General features: G+C 36.1%; 1 protein-coding gene across 9 annotated transcripts in view; it reads right to left on the minus strand.

Annotated features, from left to right (window-relative positions):
• LOC118660411 (muscular LMNA interacting protein) overlaps positions 1-20,735 on the minus strand; it is a 239,608-nt gene that overhangs the window by 38,145 nt on the left and 180,728 nt on the right. For all 9 annotated transcript variants that reach the window (XM_036317803.1, XM_036317801.1, XM_036317807.1 and 6 more), the window contains one exon: positions 15,253-15,381. In XM_036317803.1, the coding sequence (XP_036173696.1) occupies positions 15,253-15,381 (129 nt within the window). The remainder of the gene's footprint in view (positions 1-15,252; positions 15,382-20,735) is intronic.

Below are 20,735 nucleotides of genomic sequence, written 5' to 3' on the forward strand. Positions count from 1 at the left end.
TCCTGGCCTGGTAACCCCTAACCACCTCTACCTCAGCCCCACCACCATAGCTTTGTCCTGAAGGATGTCCAGAAGGTCTCCCAGAAGGTCTCCCAATCTAACTAGCATATTACCCTTTTATTAATATATACATATATGTTAATTGTTGATAACTTCACAGTTTTCCCATAGAACAGTGATTTTATTAAAGAAGTCACTTTCTCTAAAGAATAAATTTTCTCTGACTTATTTTTCCTTTAATCCCCTAAAATGTCACATTTCATATATTTCATATTTAGAACACAGAGGCTATCAGCAGAGAATGTTTTAAAATCTATACTTTGACCCAACTGCATGATGAAACTCCAATATATTGTAATTTTCTCATTAATTACTGTTTCAACTCTTCAGAGGTCATTTATATGTATTTTATAATAGTATTTGATAGAAAGAAAAGACTTAGTTCACCATTCAATTGTTCTCCTTCAAAAGAAACCAGTGTTGGCAGCAGCAAGAATATACATCTCCCCAATTAAACTGGGTTTTTACTTTTTCCTTTAAAAAAAATTACCCCAAAGACTTTCATTATTTGCTCTAGTAAAACTTTAAATATTATAATATTGAGTAGCTCACATCTTTAAATATTACTGAAAAGCATGTCCTGGATACCTACTTTGTATATGTCTTACAAATTTCAATGCCAAAATACAAGTGTCAATTAAAATTCAAGGCAAAAATATAAACTTAGGGTTAGGTTTATGAATAATGAAAGTAGATATAAAATCTTATTTCAAAAATATAATCTATACATATAAAAGCCCAGTGACCAGAATGGCAGAATGACCAGAACGATCAGAATGACGGGTGACTATGATATGCACTGCAGGAGCCAACCAGCCTCATCCAGGATCCGATTGCACCCCTCCTCTGGCTGGCCGGGTCCCCGATTGGCCCCCAATACCCCAATCAGGGAGGGGGGCAGCCAGCCAACAGTCCGCAGCCCCTCTCTCCCACTGTCCCGGCCCAATGAGCCCCCATTGGGGCAGGCCTGCCGGACCCTACCCGTGCATGAATTTGTGCACCAGGCCTTTAGTTTCAAAATATTCTTATCAAATTCAATAGGTTATCACTGTTTATACTTTATGTTTATGGCTGATAACAAGATTATTTATACTAAAAACAAGTATTACATCACCTCTGGCATTTCTTGTTCTTTATGCCTACGTTAGTAATGGTATATTCAATCGAGATTATTTTGCAGGAGATTTTTAAAAATCAAATCATTTTATGAAGATTATTTTAGCAAAAAATGATGAATCATACATCCAGCTGGCATATAAACTGCCAACAAAGCACCAACAAATGGCACCTTAAGGTACTATGGGCACTTTATTAAAGTCTGTACATCTGAGGCTTTTTTGTTGCATCCTGGTATTTTAAGGTCACCTGCTTGCCTGTAGTTTGGAAACAAAAGGTGAAAATCCACTTTCTCTTTGCCGCCACTATCCCTGTACCTTCGGGAACTCAGAGCAGCACTAGGCAAAAAAAGAAAAAAGTTGCTACAAGCTTAAGGAATAGACAAATGAGAGCTCTGTACACTACCCCAAATTAGAGAGCCCTAAAACTCTCCCAGAAACTCCCACTTAGAATAGATGTGAGTTATGACTCTCTAGCATTCAGATCTACAAAGGAGACCAATATAAACCCATGTGACATAGCAAAGCTTAAAATCTTTCTTGTGATTTTAGGTCAGGAGTTGGCCAACATTTTCCATAAAGGTCAAGTTAGTATATATTGTAGGCTTAGCAACCGTATGGTCTGTCACAATTCCTCCTACTATGGTCATGTGAAAGCAACCTTAGACAAGGCATAAATGAGTAGGCTTGCCCGTGTGCCAATAAACTGATTTATAGTAACAGGGGCTGCATCAGGCCATAGTTTGTGACTCCTGTTTTAGGTTTAAAGAAAAACAAACACCAACAAAATCTGTATCATGTCTCCGAACTCTAATGAATTATCTTGAAGTTGGTATGTCTTACTTTGGAGATCACTATTTTAAATGATCCCTAAAAATTGAACAACATTCTACACTGCTTTCAATCGATGAATCCGTTAATGTTCTAGTCGTTGAGGGAAGGACAGGGATCATAAAATTGTCCTGTACATCTTTCTATCAGTGAGCTAAGCAACAGTTATTTCTGATAAAATGCTTTAAATTGCCTTTCACTTACTAAAGAATTGTCTCCTTCAATATAAAAATCCTTAGAGAAAATATTTCTCCAAAAAAAAAAAAAAAAGCTTTACTTAGGAGCTTGACTTTTATTTTGAGTGATTATACCCTGCAAATTTTCATATCCTGCAAAATTTCAAGAACACAAGAAGCAAGCAATCTCTTTGTGCATTAGAAACAAATTAGCAGACAAATATGCAGAGGGAAAATTAACTTAGCTCTATTTATTAAGGAATTCCAGATTCTGCAGCATTAAATATTGACAGAGACATCAGAAAAGCAATGCTACAGCCATATCGGATGCATTCACCACTCTAGAAATAAGCCCACTTTCTATTCGGCCATAAAGTCACACTGTTTAATTTCAAAAGCTGTTTTCATTACAGCACCAACAAAGGACACTTTAAGGTACTATGGGCACTTTTTATTAAAGTCTGTACATATGAGGCTCTTTTGTTGCATCCTCGTATTTTAAGGTCACCTGCTTGTCTGTGGTTTGGAAACGAACGGTGAAAATCCACTTTCTCTTTGCCCCCGCTGTCCCTGTGCCTTTGGGAGCTCAGAGCAGCACTAGGCAAAATTGCTGGAGCCTTTAACTCCATCCTCTCTCCCTTCTTCCCACTTCTTTGATAAAACAACGCTTCTTTGTAAATGGAGCGCTTCTTTACAGCTTCCCTTTTCTACCTAGAGTTTTATAACAACTGAAAATCCGAATTACAGCATTTCTGCTACAGTTTTAATTTAAAACAAGACCCTGTTTATACACCCAAGAACAGTCACAATGTATTTCTTAAAGAGTGACTCCTTGAGCCAAAGATATGTCAACATTTTACAGATGGCATCACAGAAAACCCAAATTACCAAGAGATTCTAATAATCTGCATTTCACTAAGATCAAGCCAAGATAAATTAGGCCTCTCAATTTTGAACATATGGCATAACTTCTTGCTTATCAGCCCTGATTTTAAAGAATTCATATGCATTTTTAAAACAGACATACTTAAAGCAACACAATCTATTTTGAGTCTTGATTATGACAAAAATTGAATTTTTGAGGTATGAAAAAATATAGCATATGCTTAGCTATTTCAAATCTTCTATACAAAAAAAATACAACAACAACAGCGTTTCTAAATGCTCAAAATGTAACTTCGGAGGTAGGCTTTGTATTATTTAGTGCTTAAAGTTTGTGGTCCTCCAACAGCAAGTTTCACAAAGCAGATGACAGATGAGTGTGAAGATTTTTAGAGGAGACATGCCCAAGGAAAAAGAAAGATAAAATATTTTATAATCGATTACAGTGGGCACTAGAGCATTAAAATGCTGTTTTTCTGTAGATATAGTTTAATTGTTCCTATACTAACGTAGGTGTATTTGGTGCAGAGGAGCAATTTATATTGAAGAAGTCAGAACATAACATACAAAAGGGGCTTCTATGGTTCCTCATAATGGTGAGAAGAGAAGAACATATTTAGTGACCCTTTAGCAAGAAGTCAACTTCTTTCTTCCAAAATTATCATGATTCTCAAAGAAATAGTAACTGCAATTAACACTTAAAACAAGCATTCCCTTTAAAGTGTCCAGAGTCCTTTCACTCTTCATTTAGTGAGCTTTGAGAAGTAGTGACTATTTCATTTGCTCATGAATGGGCATTAATATGGGCAGCATTAGAAATGAGATTAGCAGCCTCATTTTTCTAGGCTAAAATTAAGTGGAGAGTTGCTCTTCCCAAGGTCACGCAGAGCCTGTCTATTGCATTCTGTCAAAATGTTTCTCTCCTCTGCAGGAGAGAAGCCCAGGTCTCCAGTAACCAGTAGCCAGGATAGGGTCCCTGAATGGATCAGAGGACCAGGACATGGAGTGGGCAGCCAGAGTGTGAAGGGGACGGTTTCAAGTGAGGAAGTACTGAGGGTTGCAGAAAAGATTAAGAGTAGCAGAAAGAAAAGAGAAGCCAAGGTTCAGAACATTTAGAACGCAAGGGGTGGGTGGCGCTGAGATTGTCTGCTCTCTTTCCTATGGGGTCATCGGTATATCATACAGCCAGGCACAAACATTAAATGGTTAAATGCTAAGAATAGAGGGAAAGGAAGTGACTGTGGAGAGAAGCAGTGATACCACCCACCAGGAAGCCACAGCATTACTCAGCACTGCGAGGACCACATGCCAGGCAATACTTTCCAGCTCTTACAACCCCATAGCCCTGTGCTCTGTGGTCCTTCCACCAGCCCAAGCAGCTAAATTCTATAATCATGTCTCAGGTGAGGATTTCTGATTGTGGCAGCTACGGCAGAAATTCAAAGCAAAATGAAAGAGCCTTTTTTTTTTTTTTTTTTTTGCTTCAAAATTGATTTGGGGAACCCATGACAGAGGTAATACTGTGATAGACAGAAAAAAGAAAAGAAGAAGAAGAAAGAAAGAAAGAAAGAAAGAAAGAAAGAAAGAAAGAAAGAAAGAAAGAAAGAAAGAAAGAAAGAAAGAAAGAAGAAAGAAAGAAAGAAAGAAAGAAAGAAAGAAAGAAAGAAAGAAAGAAGAAAGAAAGAAAGAAAGAAAGAAAGAAAGAAAGAAGAAAGAAAAGCTTTTAAAAATCCAGGAACCAGGACATCACAACTCTGGAAGGACACATAATTAATCAGAGTGAGAATATGAAAAGTGTGTTTAGACTGAGGGGAAAAGATGAGGGAGAAGAAGATGGAGGGGATGGGGAGAAGCAAAGAGATTAGAAGTCCTAGTATGTGACTGAGAAAGGTCACACTATGCTCAACCATTAGAATTGGGCTGGGTCCTGGCATGCAGTTGGTGGGGGTTAGACTAATCCCTAACAAACTGGGGAAATTCAAGATTAGAAAAGACATGTATGTTGAATTCACAAGTAAAACTGGATGAAATGACAAGATTCACAAGTTTCCTAGTGTCTAATCTGCTATGGGAACCACAGAATAGAAATGGGCGTTGTGTGTATCTAGGGAGGAAAATAGCCCTATGAGAGGTCATTTTGAGAATGAAAGGAGCTTTTGGAAGCTGGCTGGATTGTAAAACAGTAAGAGATTCTTTGATCATAAGAACTATCCTAACACTGGAGCAGTGGGGGCTTGCCCAGGGTGGGAATGGCTGGGGGGGGAGGGGGTCAATTGGGGAACAAGGAAACATATGTAAAACTTTAGACAATAATAATAAAAAAGAAAACTATCCTATTTTACAAAATAGTAGAAAATGCCCAAGTCTTTAAAAAACTTGTTACTTGACTGATACCTGCAAATGTCTGATATACTGTGAGGAGATAGGATCTTCTTTATTAAAACAGAAAATGAAACTATGTGCTCTTCTTGACTTGGATGCCCTCTGACTAACTCCTCCATCTTTGTTAGGACAGCTAGGACTAGACAATGATTTTATTATTTTGGGGTAACATTTTCAAGCTAAGATACTCTGCACATAAATGTGAGCTAATTTCTACTTGACTGATCCTAAAAAACATAGATGCCTTTAATTTTTTTTTTTTTTATAAAAACACACTTTTACTATTTTGAAATTCTGAGCAGGTTGTGTACATAAAGATAGGTTTTATATTACACTAGAGCAGTGATGGCGAACCTTTTGAGCTCGGTGTGTCAGCATTTTGAAAAACCCTAACTTAACTCTGGTGCCATGTCACATATAGAAATTTTTTGATATTTGCAACATTGGAAAACAAAGATTTATATTTTTGATATTTATTTTATATATTTAAATGCCATTTAACAAAGAAAAATCAACCAAAAAAATGAGTTCGCGTGTCATAGGGTTCGCCATCACTGCACTTGAGGCACCAATGGGGTCCTTAGGCCTGGACTGCGGGGTTGGGCCGAAACCAGCTCTCCGACATCCCCTGAGGAGTCCCGGATTGCGAGAGGGCGCAGCCCAGGCCAAGGGACTGCACCAGTGCATGATTAGGGCTGGGGAGGGACACAGGAGGACTCCAGGACTTGTCTGGCCTATCTCACTCAGTCCCTATCGGTCGGACCCCAGCAGCAAGCTAACCTACTGGTTGGAGCGTCTACCCCCTGGTGGTCAATGCATGTCATAGCGAGCAGTTGAGCAACCTTAGCATATCATTAGCATATTACACTTTGATTGGTTGGACGGACAACTGGACACAGCATATTAGGCTTTTACTATATAGAATCATTACAAACTTCTTCATGTTACTAGAGTTGTATACTTAGGTGCATTAAATGAAGCATCCATATTGTTCATATTAATGAAGTGTTACAGTTTTAAGGAAAAATGATCTTACAGTTTTTAATATCGTGGGGTTTTGTTTGATTGAATCTATTATTGTCTTCACAAGGAATGTGAGTGAATGGGTTAATGTTCTGCATCTCCATTATATTTCCTTTGCAGAGGCTGTTACCCAGTCTAACATCACACCCCAGAGGGAGATAGAAAAGCAAAAATTATCTCCAAAGTTTATTGCAAGGATTATTCTAAAGTCCTTTGTGTCTTGTGCACTCAAAGAATGCAAAAATGGGAAATCCAGAAGCAGTAAAGATTTGCAAAGGAATCTTCACTTTCATATAAAAAGCATCTTTTTTTTCAATTTTAGGTTACCTACTTAGCCTTCTTATTGAGGATACTTGCAACAAAAATAGTTGTCAAATTTGCCAATGCGAAAAGCACACAAAAAACAAATGACAACGAATAATTTAAGTAGCAAATACAAGGACCCTTAAAAAGTCTATTAAATATGTGTGTATTTTATATAGACACACATATATGTTTAATTTTGAGAATATCTCTCCTCCCACAGTTTTAATTTAAGGAAGAATAAGGCAAAAGTATTCAAAGGGAAATAGTGGTAATATACTATACTTATGATGTCTCAATGTTCTACAAAGAGTAAGTAAATAGAAAGTGATTTTTAAAGGAAAAAAGTCAAAATAAAGGAATATTCACTATCCAAAACTGCTCAGTCCAGAAAGAAAAATCATAGTAAACTGTTTGAGGATGAGTATTTTTTGTCATGATTTTGACTTAAACAGTAGAATAAGACTTTCCATCTCTACAAATTTATGCCTTAAATAGTCTCTGCAATTTTTTTTTTTTTGGATCATGTAAGGATGTTAAATATCAGGAGGGCTTCAATAATATTTAAATACATAACTACAGAATTTCAGGGTAAGAAGGCACCTTCAAAAGTGCTTGTCAAAGTCCAATGTCCTCATTTTGCAGATGTATAATAAAGTCCAGAGTCAGGAATGACTTAATCCAACACCATGAATATTAAGAGTTCTCATACTGACTGCCTGACTTTTAAGAATATCTCTTTTAGGTGACTGCCCTGACAACTAATAATTAAGGAAATACAATAAGAAAGGAGAAAGTCTAGAAAGATGGAAAAGCCACAATTTTGTGGAACTATCCAGAGTCAATGAAAATGCATGTCCTTTACCAAACAGGGCAATCATTATGAGTAGAGGCTACATGAAATGTGGGAGATTTTATAAATGCAGGCTTACTTACGTCCTCTGTGTAAATCAAATGGGAAAAAGTTCTTAATTAAAACACAAAAAGAAGGTACCTAATCAATGCTGGTTCAACTCAAATGCCCCTGGCAACAACAGTATTGAGCGTCATTAGTCATAGTATCCTTGGAGCTGAAAGGCAGCCAGAAGCTGGTCTAGTCCTGGAAGCCGAGGGGGGGAGGGGGGATCTCTATTGACATTTTGAGTGGGATAATTATGTGGGGGTAGGGGGGGAACCGTCCTGTGCATTGTAGGATGTTTGGCAACCTCCCTGGCCTCTTACCCACTGGATACCAGTAGCATCCACCTTCCCAGTCATGACAACAATGTCTGGGCCAAAGTCACCCTGGTTGACTTCAGTCTAATCCCCTCATTTAATGACTGAAGTTCAGGTTTCACAAATGCACTGGGTAGAGCTGGTTAATCACACAGTCTCAACTAGAACCACATTATAGAGCTCTTTATGTAAAACCAAGCTGCCCTAGTTTCCCTTCGGTTCAATTTCACATCAAAATGAGTAAGGTCACTAGATCCTCCCTGAATGCAGGCTCTAAAATGGGCAAATGAAGCTAGCCTGACCCTGTAAAGGGTCAGTCCTTTGACTAAATGAAATTCATGAGAGCCTAATACGTACAGTGGTTCTCAACCTTGGCTGCACATTAGAATCACCTGGGAATCTTTTTAAAATCCTGATTTCTGGGCCTCTGAAATCAGGATTTTAAAAAGATTCCCAGGTGATTCTAATGTGCAGCCAAGGTTGCGAACCACTGGCCTAATACTTCCTGGAAACTTTAGCCAACGATTCAGAAAAACACCTCTATTTTTCTGAACTTACCCAATGGAGTAAATATAATATATACTTGCTTTTATTTGAGCAGATAAATTTGCTAAGCCTCAAAACTCTACAAGATAAAGATAACTGACAATCCAGTCCCTGGTAAGCTGCTTATTTTCTTACCAGATGTAGTTTTATATTTATAAGGGAAGGTAAGATTTTAAAAAATGTTAAAGATCTAAAGGACCATAAGACAAATTGATGGATGGCTGGCCTACAATAAATTAAAGTGCACTTAGGATGTCAGTATTTGGCGATTAGAACATCATTTTGAAAAACTCTAAAAACCTATAGCTGCTCTGTCCCTAAGGAATCACTGATTTTGAATTTACAAATTTACTACAGAGCATCCTTTCCTTATAGCCTTTGAAATAAAGAAAAATACATTCATTAATTTTGTTTTCTCTTTTTCCATATAGTGTTTATTTCAAGAGACCGAATTTACCAGCTTCATTTCAGTTTTCTATAGGCTGGGCTTCTCAAGCTGACTTTATTTTAAGAAAATTCAAACAGAGTTTATTTACCAGTTTTAGCTCTCTGCCTCATTCTCTCCTGTGCATTCTTGTGATTGCTCTTCTCAGTTGGATTTATTTTCTCTGCCTAACTATCCTACTTTAGGTTATTTTATCTTGGATCAAAGAGAGGAAGAGAAATTCCTAATTCTCCTCAGAAAACTCATCTTCAGACTTATATGCCTAGCTGTGACCTTTATATCTGTCATCATTCAAAGTCTAATTTCACTCACACTTTAAAATATGTAATCTCTCCAATGATTAGAGATTATAATGTGTTCCAAACACATCAATCATAGCCCATATATTCAAATAATACATCCAATTTTTAATATATCCTCCTCTATGCATTCTACCTTGATCCTACTCATGAGTCAAAGAAAGTGTTCAGTAGAGAAAATAACATGACAAGCCCTTCACTCTGACCGCATTGCCTATAGGTACTTAATAACTATCCTTCAAATAATTGTAAGGAAGTTGAATTGAAACTGCGTAGTGAGGGAGGAAAAATTGTAGACAGTGTCCTGGGACAGGGGCACTAGTTTTACCCAAATTGTCTTATATATAATGCAAAGTGATGTCAAAGGTATGCGACAGTTACCATCTACAGTTCTATTCACAGGCTGACTTTGACTCAAGGTTCAAGAAGTTTTGGGACAGACTCAGTGAAGTAAAACAAAAGAATGCATTTTTTTTCTTGCCAACAAATAAAACTGACTTTCTAACCTCTGAATAACATTTACGTATTACTTAAAATTATTTTTATGCAGCTACCTTATCTCTATTGACATTCTGTTTTTTAATATTTTTCAGATAAAATTACTATAGAGGTTTTAATTCTATTTAAGCAAGGCCTTATTTTAAAACTGGAGTATACTTTCCATGATAAGTTCTAAATATGTCAATGTCCCTCTCTTTTAGGTAAAGATATATGGTGACATCATGGGTTAAGAAGACGTAGGACACATATACATAAACCTTTCAGATTGTCATTGTTTCCCAGTAGACTGCGGTAGAGTCAGACACCACAGTCACCAAGTATTTGTTAAGCAAACAGTGCTTCAGAACTTCATCAATTATTAGAATTTAGTGGCTTAATTATTAGAAATATTGAATAATTCTACCTATTATGAAAGAATGGCAAATAGTTCTCTGTGTGTGTGTTCATTTTAAAGTAAATAATAATCTCTTTAAGATTCTTAAATGTACATGAGCCAAGGGAAGGGGGACCAAAAAAGTAGTTTCTCTTAGCAATGTAGACATTGCAACAGAAAATTATAATCCTTTTGTTCTAATCTTTCAACCTTGATACATATACAAGGTCAAGAGAAAGCTAAAGCCTGAAAAAGAAGAGATGAAATCCTTTTTCAAGAGGTGATCCTATCTGGTTATATGCTAGAAGAAAAAGCAAATACTGTCTCTATAAACTACTATATATATGAAAGTAGTTTATTGTAAAGATGATACAGTATTGATTACATATACTACTTTACATTGTTTACAGTAAGTTGTCTATTACCTATTACATATGGAAGAAGGAAGGGAGGGAGGGAGGGTGGCAAAAGAGAAGAAAAACAAGGATTTCATTACTTGGATAAACAAAAACAACATGGTAATAGTTGGAGAAGCCAAATCTACGACCTTAACCCTTCCAAAAGAAATGTAACACTACAAGGAATTTCAGTTCTCTACCCCTTAAAACAATTCAGCAAACCACTTAATCATTTCTAGACCAAAAAAATTAAACATTTCAATCTGAAAAATATTTCTTAATAAAATATAATTTCCTGACAAAAGACAATGAGTCATCTTGACTGAGAAACAAATGTTAAAAAAGTAGCAATTTGTGGCAAAGCCAGAGTTATTCAGAATAAAGCAAGATTGTCAGTCACACCTTATAAAAAAGGTGAGTATTTGCCCAGTAATATTAACATGTGGGTGACATAAAAAAGTAAAATTGAAGGTCACAGTAGAAATATAACTCGATGAATCATTAGAAATCTGAAAATCACCCACACAATCCTCAAAGTTTAATGTCAAGCACAGAAAGTTTGGAAAGAGATAAGCAAGTATTATGGCTAAGAAAAATCAGGAAAAAAAATAAAAGAAAAACAAGAAAATTCCCTATAATTATTCTTTTATACACTCTGTGAAGTGGTATGGAGGAAATTTGCTAAATGGTCATTTTCACACATCAACATCAATAAGGCTATCTTCCCTATTGAGAAGCAAGTTTGAAGGAAAATAAAGTTTAAGAGGCATACGTGCTGGGAAGCATTATTTCCCTTTTATTGGGGGGCGGGTGGTAATCACATGAAAACAACAATATTCCCCTTTAATTCTGCCCCAAACCTTACATTACCCTAGTGCTTTAAGAAGGAAATGACATACCTAATACCCTGGGGTAAATGACTAATTTATAAAGAATGAGAGAATTTTTTTTTAAATATATTTTATTGATTTTTTTTTTTTTTTACAGAGAGGAAGGGAGAGGGATAGAGAGTTAGAAACATCGATGAGAGAGAAACATCGATCAGCTGCCTCTTGCACACCTCCTACTGGGGATGTGCCCGCAACCAAGGTACATGCCCTTGACTGGAATCGAACCTGGGACCTTTCAGTCCGCAGGCTGACGCTCTATTCACTGAGCCAAACCGGTTAGGGCGAGAATATTTTATAGAACTGAGGTTAGCAACTACTTTTTATATTAAATTGAGTATCTTCAGTGAAGAAATCAACCTTTATCTAATTAGGTGCATTAAGAGACCAGAAAGCAATCAATATATTTTGCAATCTCACTAGTCAGACAAAATAAAAACCATTTGGCTCTTTACAATCTTCATTTTAATCAGTGAAATTGATTGTATTATCAATAGAACTATGCTTCACAGCACTTCATAGTTTAAAATTCATATGTACAGAGTGAAGATATTTTATAATAACTCAATAAGGCCACAAAATGATGCAATGATGGATTTAAAGGTAATTTCAGAAAAGCATAAATTTCATTATGAAGAGTTTTTGTCAAAAAAAATCCATCTAATTCAGAAAGAAGCTTCCTGGCCTGTGCCATTTTGATGTAAAACCTGTTAATTAATAAGTCTCAATTACTTGATTCTGCATGTGGTCTCCAACTTTCCTTTTAGTACTCAGAGGCTGTCTCCAGGCAAATTTTCAGTTCATTATCAGTTCAAAAGGTCGCCCAGTTGTACCTTCTTAAGTGACAGTAAATACATTACCGTCTGGTCTCATCATCTTTAGTGTCTGATGTTTTGCAACAGAGAGTTTTGAAATCATATTTTATGGCAGTGAAGCTGCTAGGGGAAATTTATTGACTTAACAATCTCATTCAACATCTGTCATGTGGAACTGTCCCCAGTACAAGGCAGATTAGTGAAAGCGAGCTGCTTCAATTTGGCCCAACATTCTGGCTAAAGAATTTTCCATTACATGGGTGGGTGCTATCAGCTGAGTTTGGAACCATTCAATTTACTCTGTCGTGGCAGGAGAGAATGCAATAGTGGCTAGAACTGAATTTGAGTATACTCTCTTCTACTGAAGTGTTCTGATGAAAGTAGCAATCTGAGATTATAAATTGTTATTACTCAATTCGTTTGCAAACAGAACTAAGCATCTACTCTAGTGAGCTGTCTTTCGTAGCTGCCTCCATTGTAGATTCCTGTCCCAGTGAGATGGTAGCTGGAGCTCTATATAAAGAGACAAGTTGATAGTATGTGGAGTTTCTCACTGTGCAGTGACCCCTTGGTTCTATTATAACTTCCTCTCTCATGCACGGTTAATGAGTAAGCCCAGGGCATGTTTGGAATTCACTATTAAGTGGTATGCTGGAGTTCTTTCAATTCCAACAGTCTTCAGACTCCTATGACTTCCCATGTTCCACACAGAAATTGAGATACACACAAGAATAAATTGGTTGAAAGAAAATAAAAATAAGGTTATGTCTGTGGCACCTTAATATTTGCAAAAGAGCTCAAATTTTCAACAAATTATCTAGATAGTATAGGGTGATGATAAAAGCTTTATTAGTAATATATTCTTATATGAATATAAGAAATTATCTAGAAATTTGTAGGTTTATGTTGAAAATAAGCAGAGCTTTAAACTTGCTGTATAGCCAGGAAAAGCAAAGCAAAGAAATGGCAACTCCTTTTAATGACAATAATTTCCTACACTTGAAAACAGAATTTATCATTTCAGAGGACAACAAATTGTGATGAATTATAGGTAGATTAACTTAATATACTACAAAGAATCTTGTTTAAATTAAAATGCATAAATTTGAAATTATAATACAAGAGGAAAATTATTATATTATATATAGCATTAGATCATATCTTGACAAATGTAAGTTACATGTATCATATGTGAAATTTATTTTAACTATTGGCATTTTTGTCATATAAGAATATATTACTAATAAAGCTTTTATCATCACCCTATACTATCTAAAATATTACATTAAACCTCTAAAATGTTAGTGACATGCAAGCAATAGATATTTAATAAGTGTTTTGTTGATAATGGAAATATGCTTTCTTAACAGAAATTTCCATTTCTGTTATATGTGGAATTAGTTAAACAACCCTGTATTTAATTTAAATTGAGAACTATACTGTGTTCCATTAAATACAAATAATTTCCTCTAATTATAATTTTCAATATTATCAGTGATTTTTAAATTTTTTTAATTTATTAAAATCATGTCACAAAGTATATACAAATAAACAGAAAATATTTTCTTCCCTGCTTCAAAAATAAACATTATAGTTAATCATGAGGAAGTATTTATGTTATACTTTTTCAAGGCTCTATATGGACTTCAGATCCAGTCAGAGTTAATATTAGATTTTAAGTAACCCAAATTTTAGAATTTGAAGTACCCTTTAAAGTACTTGATCCAAATGCCACATCTTATACATTAAGAAGCTGCAGGCTAGAGAGAGGAAACAACTTGCTAAGGGTTATAAAGCTAATATGTGGCTTACATTTCATAAATATAGATTTCATTTATATTTTCAAGGACAAGATAGTTATTTTCAAACTAAAACTTAAAAATAGTATATCACCTTATTGATAAGACTATTTTATTATAGATTAGAGGCCCAGTGCATGAAATTCGTGCACAGGGGGTGGGTTCCTCAGCCCAACCTGCACCCTCTCCAATCTGGGAGCCCTCAGGGGAGCCCTCTCCAATCAGGGAGCCCTGATGGCGTAGGCCCACTCCCCGTGGTTCTCTGCTCTCTGCAGGGCCTGGCCGCTCCGCACCTGCTGCCCAGGGGCTCTCCGTGGCCCAAAGGCGATGAAGTAAGCATCCTGCCAGGCCACTCACACTGCCTGCGCTCAGTGGCCGTCCCCCCAAGACTGGGGGACTCTGGCAGGGCTGAAAGGACTGGGTGCCGCCATCTTGTGGCTATGGGCACTGCCATCGTTGTGATGGAGTGATGGTTAATTTGCATATTATCCTTTTATTAGATAAGATTATCCAATGTGGTGATCTTATAAATAAATATCTAAAGTTTTCTTTGAAATGATTTGTGAAGTTTTATATTACATGAGTATTTATTTTTACATTTTTCCCCAAATATCTAATAAAACACCATTCCACTTCCTCCAAAATATAGGATATACTAGAGGAAGATAGTACATCTTTTTAACACATACACACACACACACACAAAATGAATGAACAACAAAGCTTTAAATAACTTGATAACCTATCTTCTAATTAGTGTTGCTCAATCTAGGGGACCACATCATTTCTATGTTAATATGAGAACAATATATCTTTTGCAAATGTACTAATAAACCAAACCTAAAATAGTACATCTCTTCAAAAGAAAACAGTATTTTAGAAATAAGAATACAACACCTATCTGATCATCCAAAAAGTGACTTTGTGATGTCCTTATAGAGAGTACTGTCTTGTTCCCCAGAATAATATCATCAGTATTAGAAAAACAATTTTTAAAGCACAACATTGAAATACTTCAAAATATCATTCTGGAAATTGAAAATATATAAGAATTTATTTTATCATGCAAAAAAATGACCTATTTTACTACTAAAGATACTCCATTAAATGGACGTTTTCTTGCACATTCTATATTCATAGAACTATATATGATATACAGCCATTTATCAAAATATAAAAGAACTTCTTTTACGTTTACTCACCTGCTCAGAAAAGAGGTCACTGTTATCTTCCAGATATTTACTGAAAGGGTTGGGTTCATAGGCTTCCTCCTCTTTTTTCAATAATATTTTGGATTTTACGGGTACCGGGCGAATTACTCCAGGTTTAGTCTTCATGAGCATCAAATAATTTTTTAAATAGAGAAATAAACACCATTAAAATAAATATGTGTATTATTAGGTCATTCAAATGTCTTCACAACATTTATGATTTTTAAAAATTTTAAAATACAGAAAAACAGCTAGAAATCAAATGATTTTAACTAATGTAACTTTAGTTTTTAGCTAACTGTTAGAGCAATCAACTCAAAGATTTACTGTCATGATGTTCAAAATGCAAAATCTTCATTTATCTAACCAAACATGTTCTTTATTTCCTCGCTAGTGCATTCACATGACAAATAATTATTGAGAGCATCCTTGGTGCTAGGCAGCATTCTCATTCTGGGCATAGTAGGAAAGATGAATTAGGCACATTCACCAAGCCCATAACAACTTTTCATTTCGGGAAACTGCACTCCCTTCATGTCCCCAAATCCACAGAGCTCGATCTCTAGAAACCATGTTTCTATTATGTATGATGAAACCAGGGGTGGCCTTCTGACCTAAGTCAGTGGACAGTGGGTAGATATTCTCTCCCAAGAATATGGAATAGGCATTTAAACAGCTCTGTGGTCACTTTGGGAGGTTGAAATTATAATATGTCAATTTGGAAGCCATGGGAAAGCCCTAATCTGTATTAAAACAGATATAATTTAGATTAAGAAAGATAAAGCAAAGTGCATAAGCAGGGGGCCCAGCGAGCAGAGACATTTGAGGGCCTTCCAGAATAAATTCCGAAATATTCCTAGGGCCCAGCTGCATTTCTTGTCCTGAGGTTCCCGAAGACTTTCCCTTTCTTTTACACTAGATTCCTCCCTTTTTTTCAAAGTCAAGTTTACTTCTGTAATTTGCCATTAAAAAGTTTTAGCTGATAGACCAATCATTCAAGATTCATAAACTTGTACCCAATGTCAGTTTGATGGAAGAGGGAGAGAGAGAAATCTAGTTTGGGGCAATTTCAAAATGATGTTTCCCCAACACCAAAATCTTGTTACACTGTAAAATGTCACAAAATGATTGATAAGTTTGCAAAACCATCCCAAACAATGATTCAATAAAAAGTTGTGACTCTCTTTCTGTTTAAGCATTTTGCTGTAATTCTTCTTCTCCACCCCATTTCCTGTCGGAAAACAGTAAATTAGCTCTCCTCAGTCAATGCTGATGCTCACAAGTTAAGCCTTCAGGGACTACATCTATCTCTCTGCTCTATAAACTGCCTGAAATATTTTGAGTCTTGAATAAATGTCACTCTGCAATACTTTTTTTAATCGATATTTTCCCAGTTGTCTTTTATATAGATGCCAACTTGTGAAATACAAATTGAGAAACGTCTTTTTTTTTTTCCAGGCTGAGAAATATCTCCCACTTAAGAAACTAATTTCTCTCAAGGGGGGAAAGTGAGCAAGTAACATCCAATTATGCATGAAGTCACACAGTTGAGTGTGATATGAGAGGAATATCCCTCCAGTAAACTCAACACAAGAACACAGCCCAGGCAGTTTCTGATTTCTATAACCACCTGTCATAAGGGAGATGCCCAATGTCTGCGTCATGATCCTAAATTGTCCAGATTTCCTTTCTCTCTTTTCCACTTGTCTTCCTATTTCATTTCTCTTTCCTTCTATTTCTACTCCTATGCCTTTTCCTTCTCTCCTGCTCTTTCATGAAGCAGGAAATCAATACAACAACATCCATACTTCAGGGTCTACTATAACCAACAAGGAGCTTTACTAGTAAGAGCTAAACTTGATGGCAGTATGTAGAAAGATGAGAGCAAAGAGAAGAAATCTGACAAGGAGCACTTGATATGCTAAAAGAATGTCTCTGCCAGAAAACATGACCGCTGGTCCCTGTATCACTAGCAGGCAGGTATTTTGGGTGATCCTGGCCTGGAACCTTTCACTCACATCATCTCTCTTGGATCATCATCCGCCAGGGTGACAGCAGAGAAGGACTCTTCTGGTTGGTTGGATATTAAGTACCTCGGTATCAGACTCAGTTACTGATGCGTCATCTTGTTTCTATACCAGCCTTCAGGCTCCTTAGTTCCTATAAATTTCCTGGATTTCATGGTTGTCTGACAACTTGATAATGATTCTATTCTGATTTCTTCTACTTTACCAGATTTACCACATGCTCTCCTCTTGAACTCTCGCCAGAAACATGGTTTGCCTGAAGTCTCAGTTTTACTCATTCTACTTGGCTTACTTGGTTTTGATATGGTTGCCCTGAATCTTAGATTATACTTATCACCTCCTTTTTTTTAGTCTTAATTTTTCTCCTGCATTATAACTTGTTGCCACTCAGTAGTCAGTATTTCATCGGCATGGAGGTTAACGCTCCGGAAAAGAAGATTAGACATAGTTTGCCTTTGACATTGTTCCCACTTCTCTCTCGCTCCTTCACTCTCCACTCGAGCACACACTATGACAGTCCCTCCTTTGGGAGTTTGCATTTGCTCTTTGCTTTGTCCGGAACTCTTTTCTCCCTTTCCAGGATCGCAATCCCCACCTATTCCTCTTATCTGCCTTATTATTTTTTCAGTATTACTTATCACAATCTAACATCAGTTCATGTTTATTGTATTGCTTTCTCCACTAGAATGTAAGCTCTGTGAGGCTAGAGATCATTGGTTTGTTCACTTTTGTATCTCCAACACCTAGAATCATGTCTGAAACTTAGGAGATACTAAATAAATATTGGAAGAATGGATAAATTAATTGGCAGGTAGAAGCTGGCAGTATACTGGCTATAACCCAATATGGAGGCCTTAAGGAGTGTTGGTGCCAGCTTGGGGTCTCCCATTATTTTTCCTGAATTTAATTTTTGATTACAGTATAACCCAGGAAGAGGAAACTTCGCAAGATAGAAGATCCACACTGCCTTTCACAAATAGAAGACCAGAAGAAGGAAAGTGGTCTCCACCCTCAAAGATAAGAGTAAAAGACAGAAATTATCAACTCTGATGGATAAAAAAGTCAAACAACAATGAGGTATAATCTCACACCTGTCAGAATGGCTATCATCAACAAATGACAAGTGCTGGTGAGGATGTGGAGAAAAAGGAACCCTTCTGCACTGTTGGTGGGAATGCAGACTGGTGCAGACACTGTGGAGAACAGTATAGAGTTTCCTCAAAAAACTAAAAATGGAACTCCCATTTGACCCAGTGATCCCACTTCTAGGAATATATTCCAAGAAACTAGAAACACCAGTCAGAAAGGATATATGCACCCCTATGTTCATAGCAGCACAATTTACCATAGCTAAGATTTGGAAACAGCCTAAGTGCCCATGAGTAGACGAGTGGATTAAAAAACTGTGGTACATCTATACAATGGAATACTACACTGCAGTAAAAAAGGAGTTATTACCATTTGCAACAGAATGGATGGAACTGGAAAGCATTATGCTAAGTGAAATAATCCAGTCAGAGAAAGATAAATATCACATGATCTCACTCACTTATGGAATATAATGAACAACATAAACTAATGAACAAAAACAGATCCAGAGACAGAGAAGCATCGATCAGACCGTCAAATCTCAGAGGGAAGATAGGGGAGGTTGGGGGTAAGGGAGAGAGATCAACCAAAGGACTTATATGCAAGCATATAGGTCTCACCAATGGACACAGACAGACAACAGGGGGGTGAGGGCATGAATGGGGGGTGTAATGTGGGGATAAGGACACATATGTAATACCTTAATCAATAAAGAGAAAAAAAAAGAACTCTTCTTTAGGGACACTTCTTTAGGGAGTTTAACCCTGTCCATTTAACCTTCTCCATTAAAAAAATATTTTTTGCCCCCCATTTGTTTATGGTAATAAGTAATAAAACTTGGCACCAAAAGACAATACTGTCATTTTTTTTTTTTGAGAATTCAAAAGTAAAGTGGAACTCAGGAGATCATATCTAACTCTATTGGAAGTCTTGAGGGAGAAGAGAAAAAAAGTCCAAGAGATAGAGTATGTGGAGTCTCTATGGCCTATGGGCAGGTTTTAATGGCCTGTGAGGCACTGATTTGAGTCTGCTATTCATTTGTGTTTATAACTCATCAAGTATACACTTATACTTCAACATTGCTACTCAGGCCACTGTCAAAAAAGAGATTGTTTCTGCCCTGTGGAACTTGTACTCATAATTCTATGACAACAAGTTGGTACTGCCTCTAGCTAGAGTACAAAGTTGAAAATTAACTGCCAGTACTGACCTAGAAAATCCATTACTAATATTTTAAAATAATGGCTCCTTAGAGCATCATCTTTCTTAAATTAGTAACTTCAACTAGTACTAAGTTTTTAATTGCCTTTGACTATAGTAGTAAACTCTAAAGTGGTTGTAATGAGGGAACAAAAGAATTAAAAATAGAGTCCAAATTTTTAAGGACTTATTTTTATCCTTGTGATGAAATATGATGTGTAATAAAACACAGAAAATAGAAAATTCTGTGAGCCTGGCTAGGAATTCTATCAATTCAATAGATCCAAAGAGTCTTTGAAAGTGCCATCATTGTTTCCTTTACCATCTGCTTCAGTGTTGTCTTTATTTTCTGGTGTTATTTATATTTTTAAGAGTTACTGTGGCAACAAGCCCATAGAAACCAAGAAATATTCTACCAGTCAAAATTGTTGACAAAAACATTATTCTCTAAATTATATAGCTGATTTACTCATTCAATTAATAAATGTTTATTAGCTTTACTATTTTTAAATAAATAATATTATATGCTTGAAGCAAATTCTTAACCATTTTTTGGTTAAGAAATATCTCAAAGAAATATCTCAAATTTCAAAACACTACATTTTAAGACTGGGGGCGAGGAGGAAGGGCAACAAAAACAGATTTTATACCACCCATTAGCCATGGGATTGTTGACATGGCATTATAGGTATCTGTATTTCAGTTTTTTTCATCATAATAATGAAAATAACAATTCCTGCCATACTAAATGATGTGAAAATCTAATGAGATAATATATTTGACAGAACTTTGTAAAGAAAAAAAAAAAAAACCAGCATAAAAGGAATTTGAAAGAAAACCTTTTTTTTCTATTTTCACATTTATAATACAGTGTTAATACTAAATGATCTAGACTATCCATAATAGTACCTACCTGATGTGTGTGTTTTTTTCCTCAAAAAACACTTTTAATTACTACGGTAGTTGTACAAATATAAACATACATGAAATTTCAATAATTATAAGCCACATCCCATGGCTCAAGAAACATTTTGTAGAATGTACACAAGACAGATGGGCTGGATTGAAATATTTCAATGGTTAGAGAAAAGACAATGGCATGACTCAAATCTGAGGAGGCGTGTATGATAAATGCTGTAGCAGTTAAGTATGTTGTGT

Source organism: Myotis myotis, unplaced genomic scaffold (genome assembly GCF_014108235.1).
Source record: "Myotis myotis isolate mMyoMyo1 unplaced genomic scaffold, mMyoMyo1.p scaffold_m19_p_7, whole genome shotgun sequence".
Taxonomy (NCBI): Eukaryota; Metazoa; Chordata; class Mammalia; order Chiroptera; family Vespertilionidae; genus Myotis; species Myotis myotis.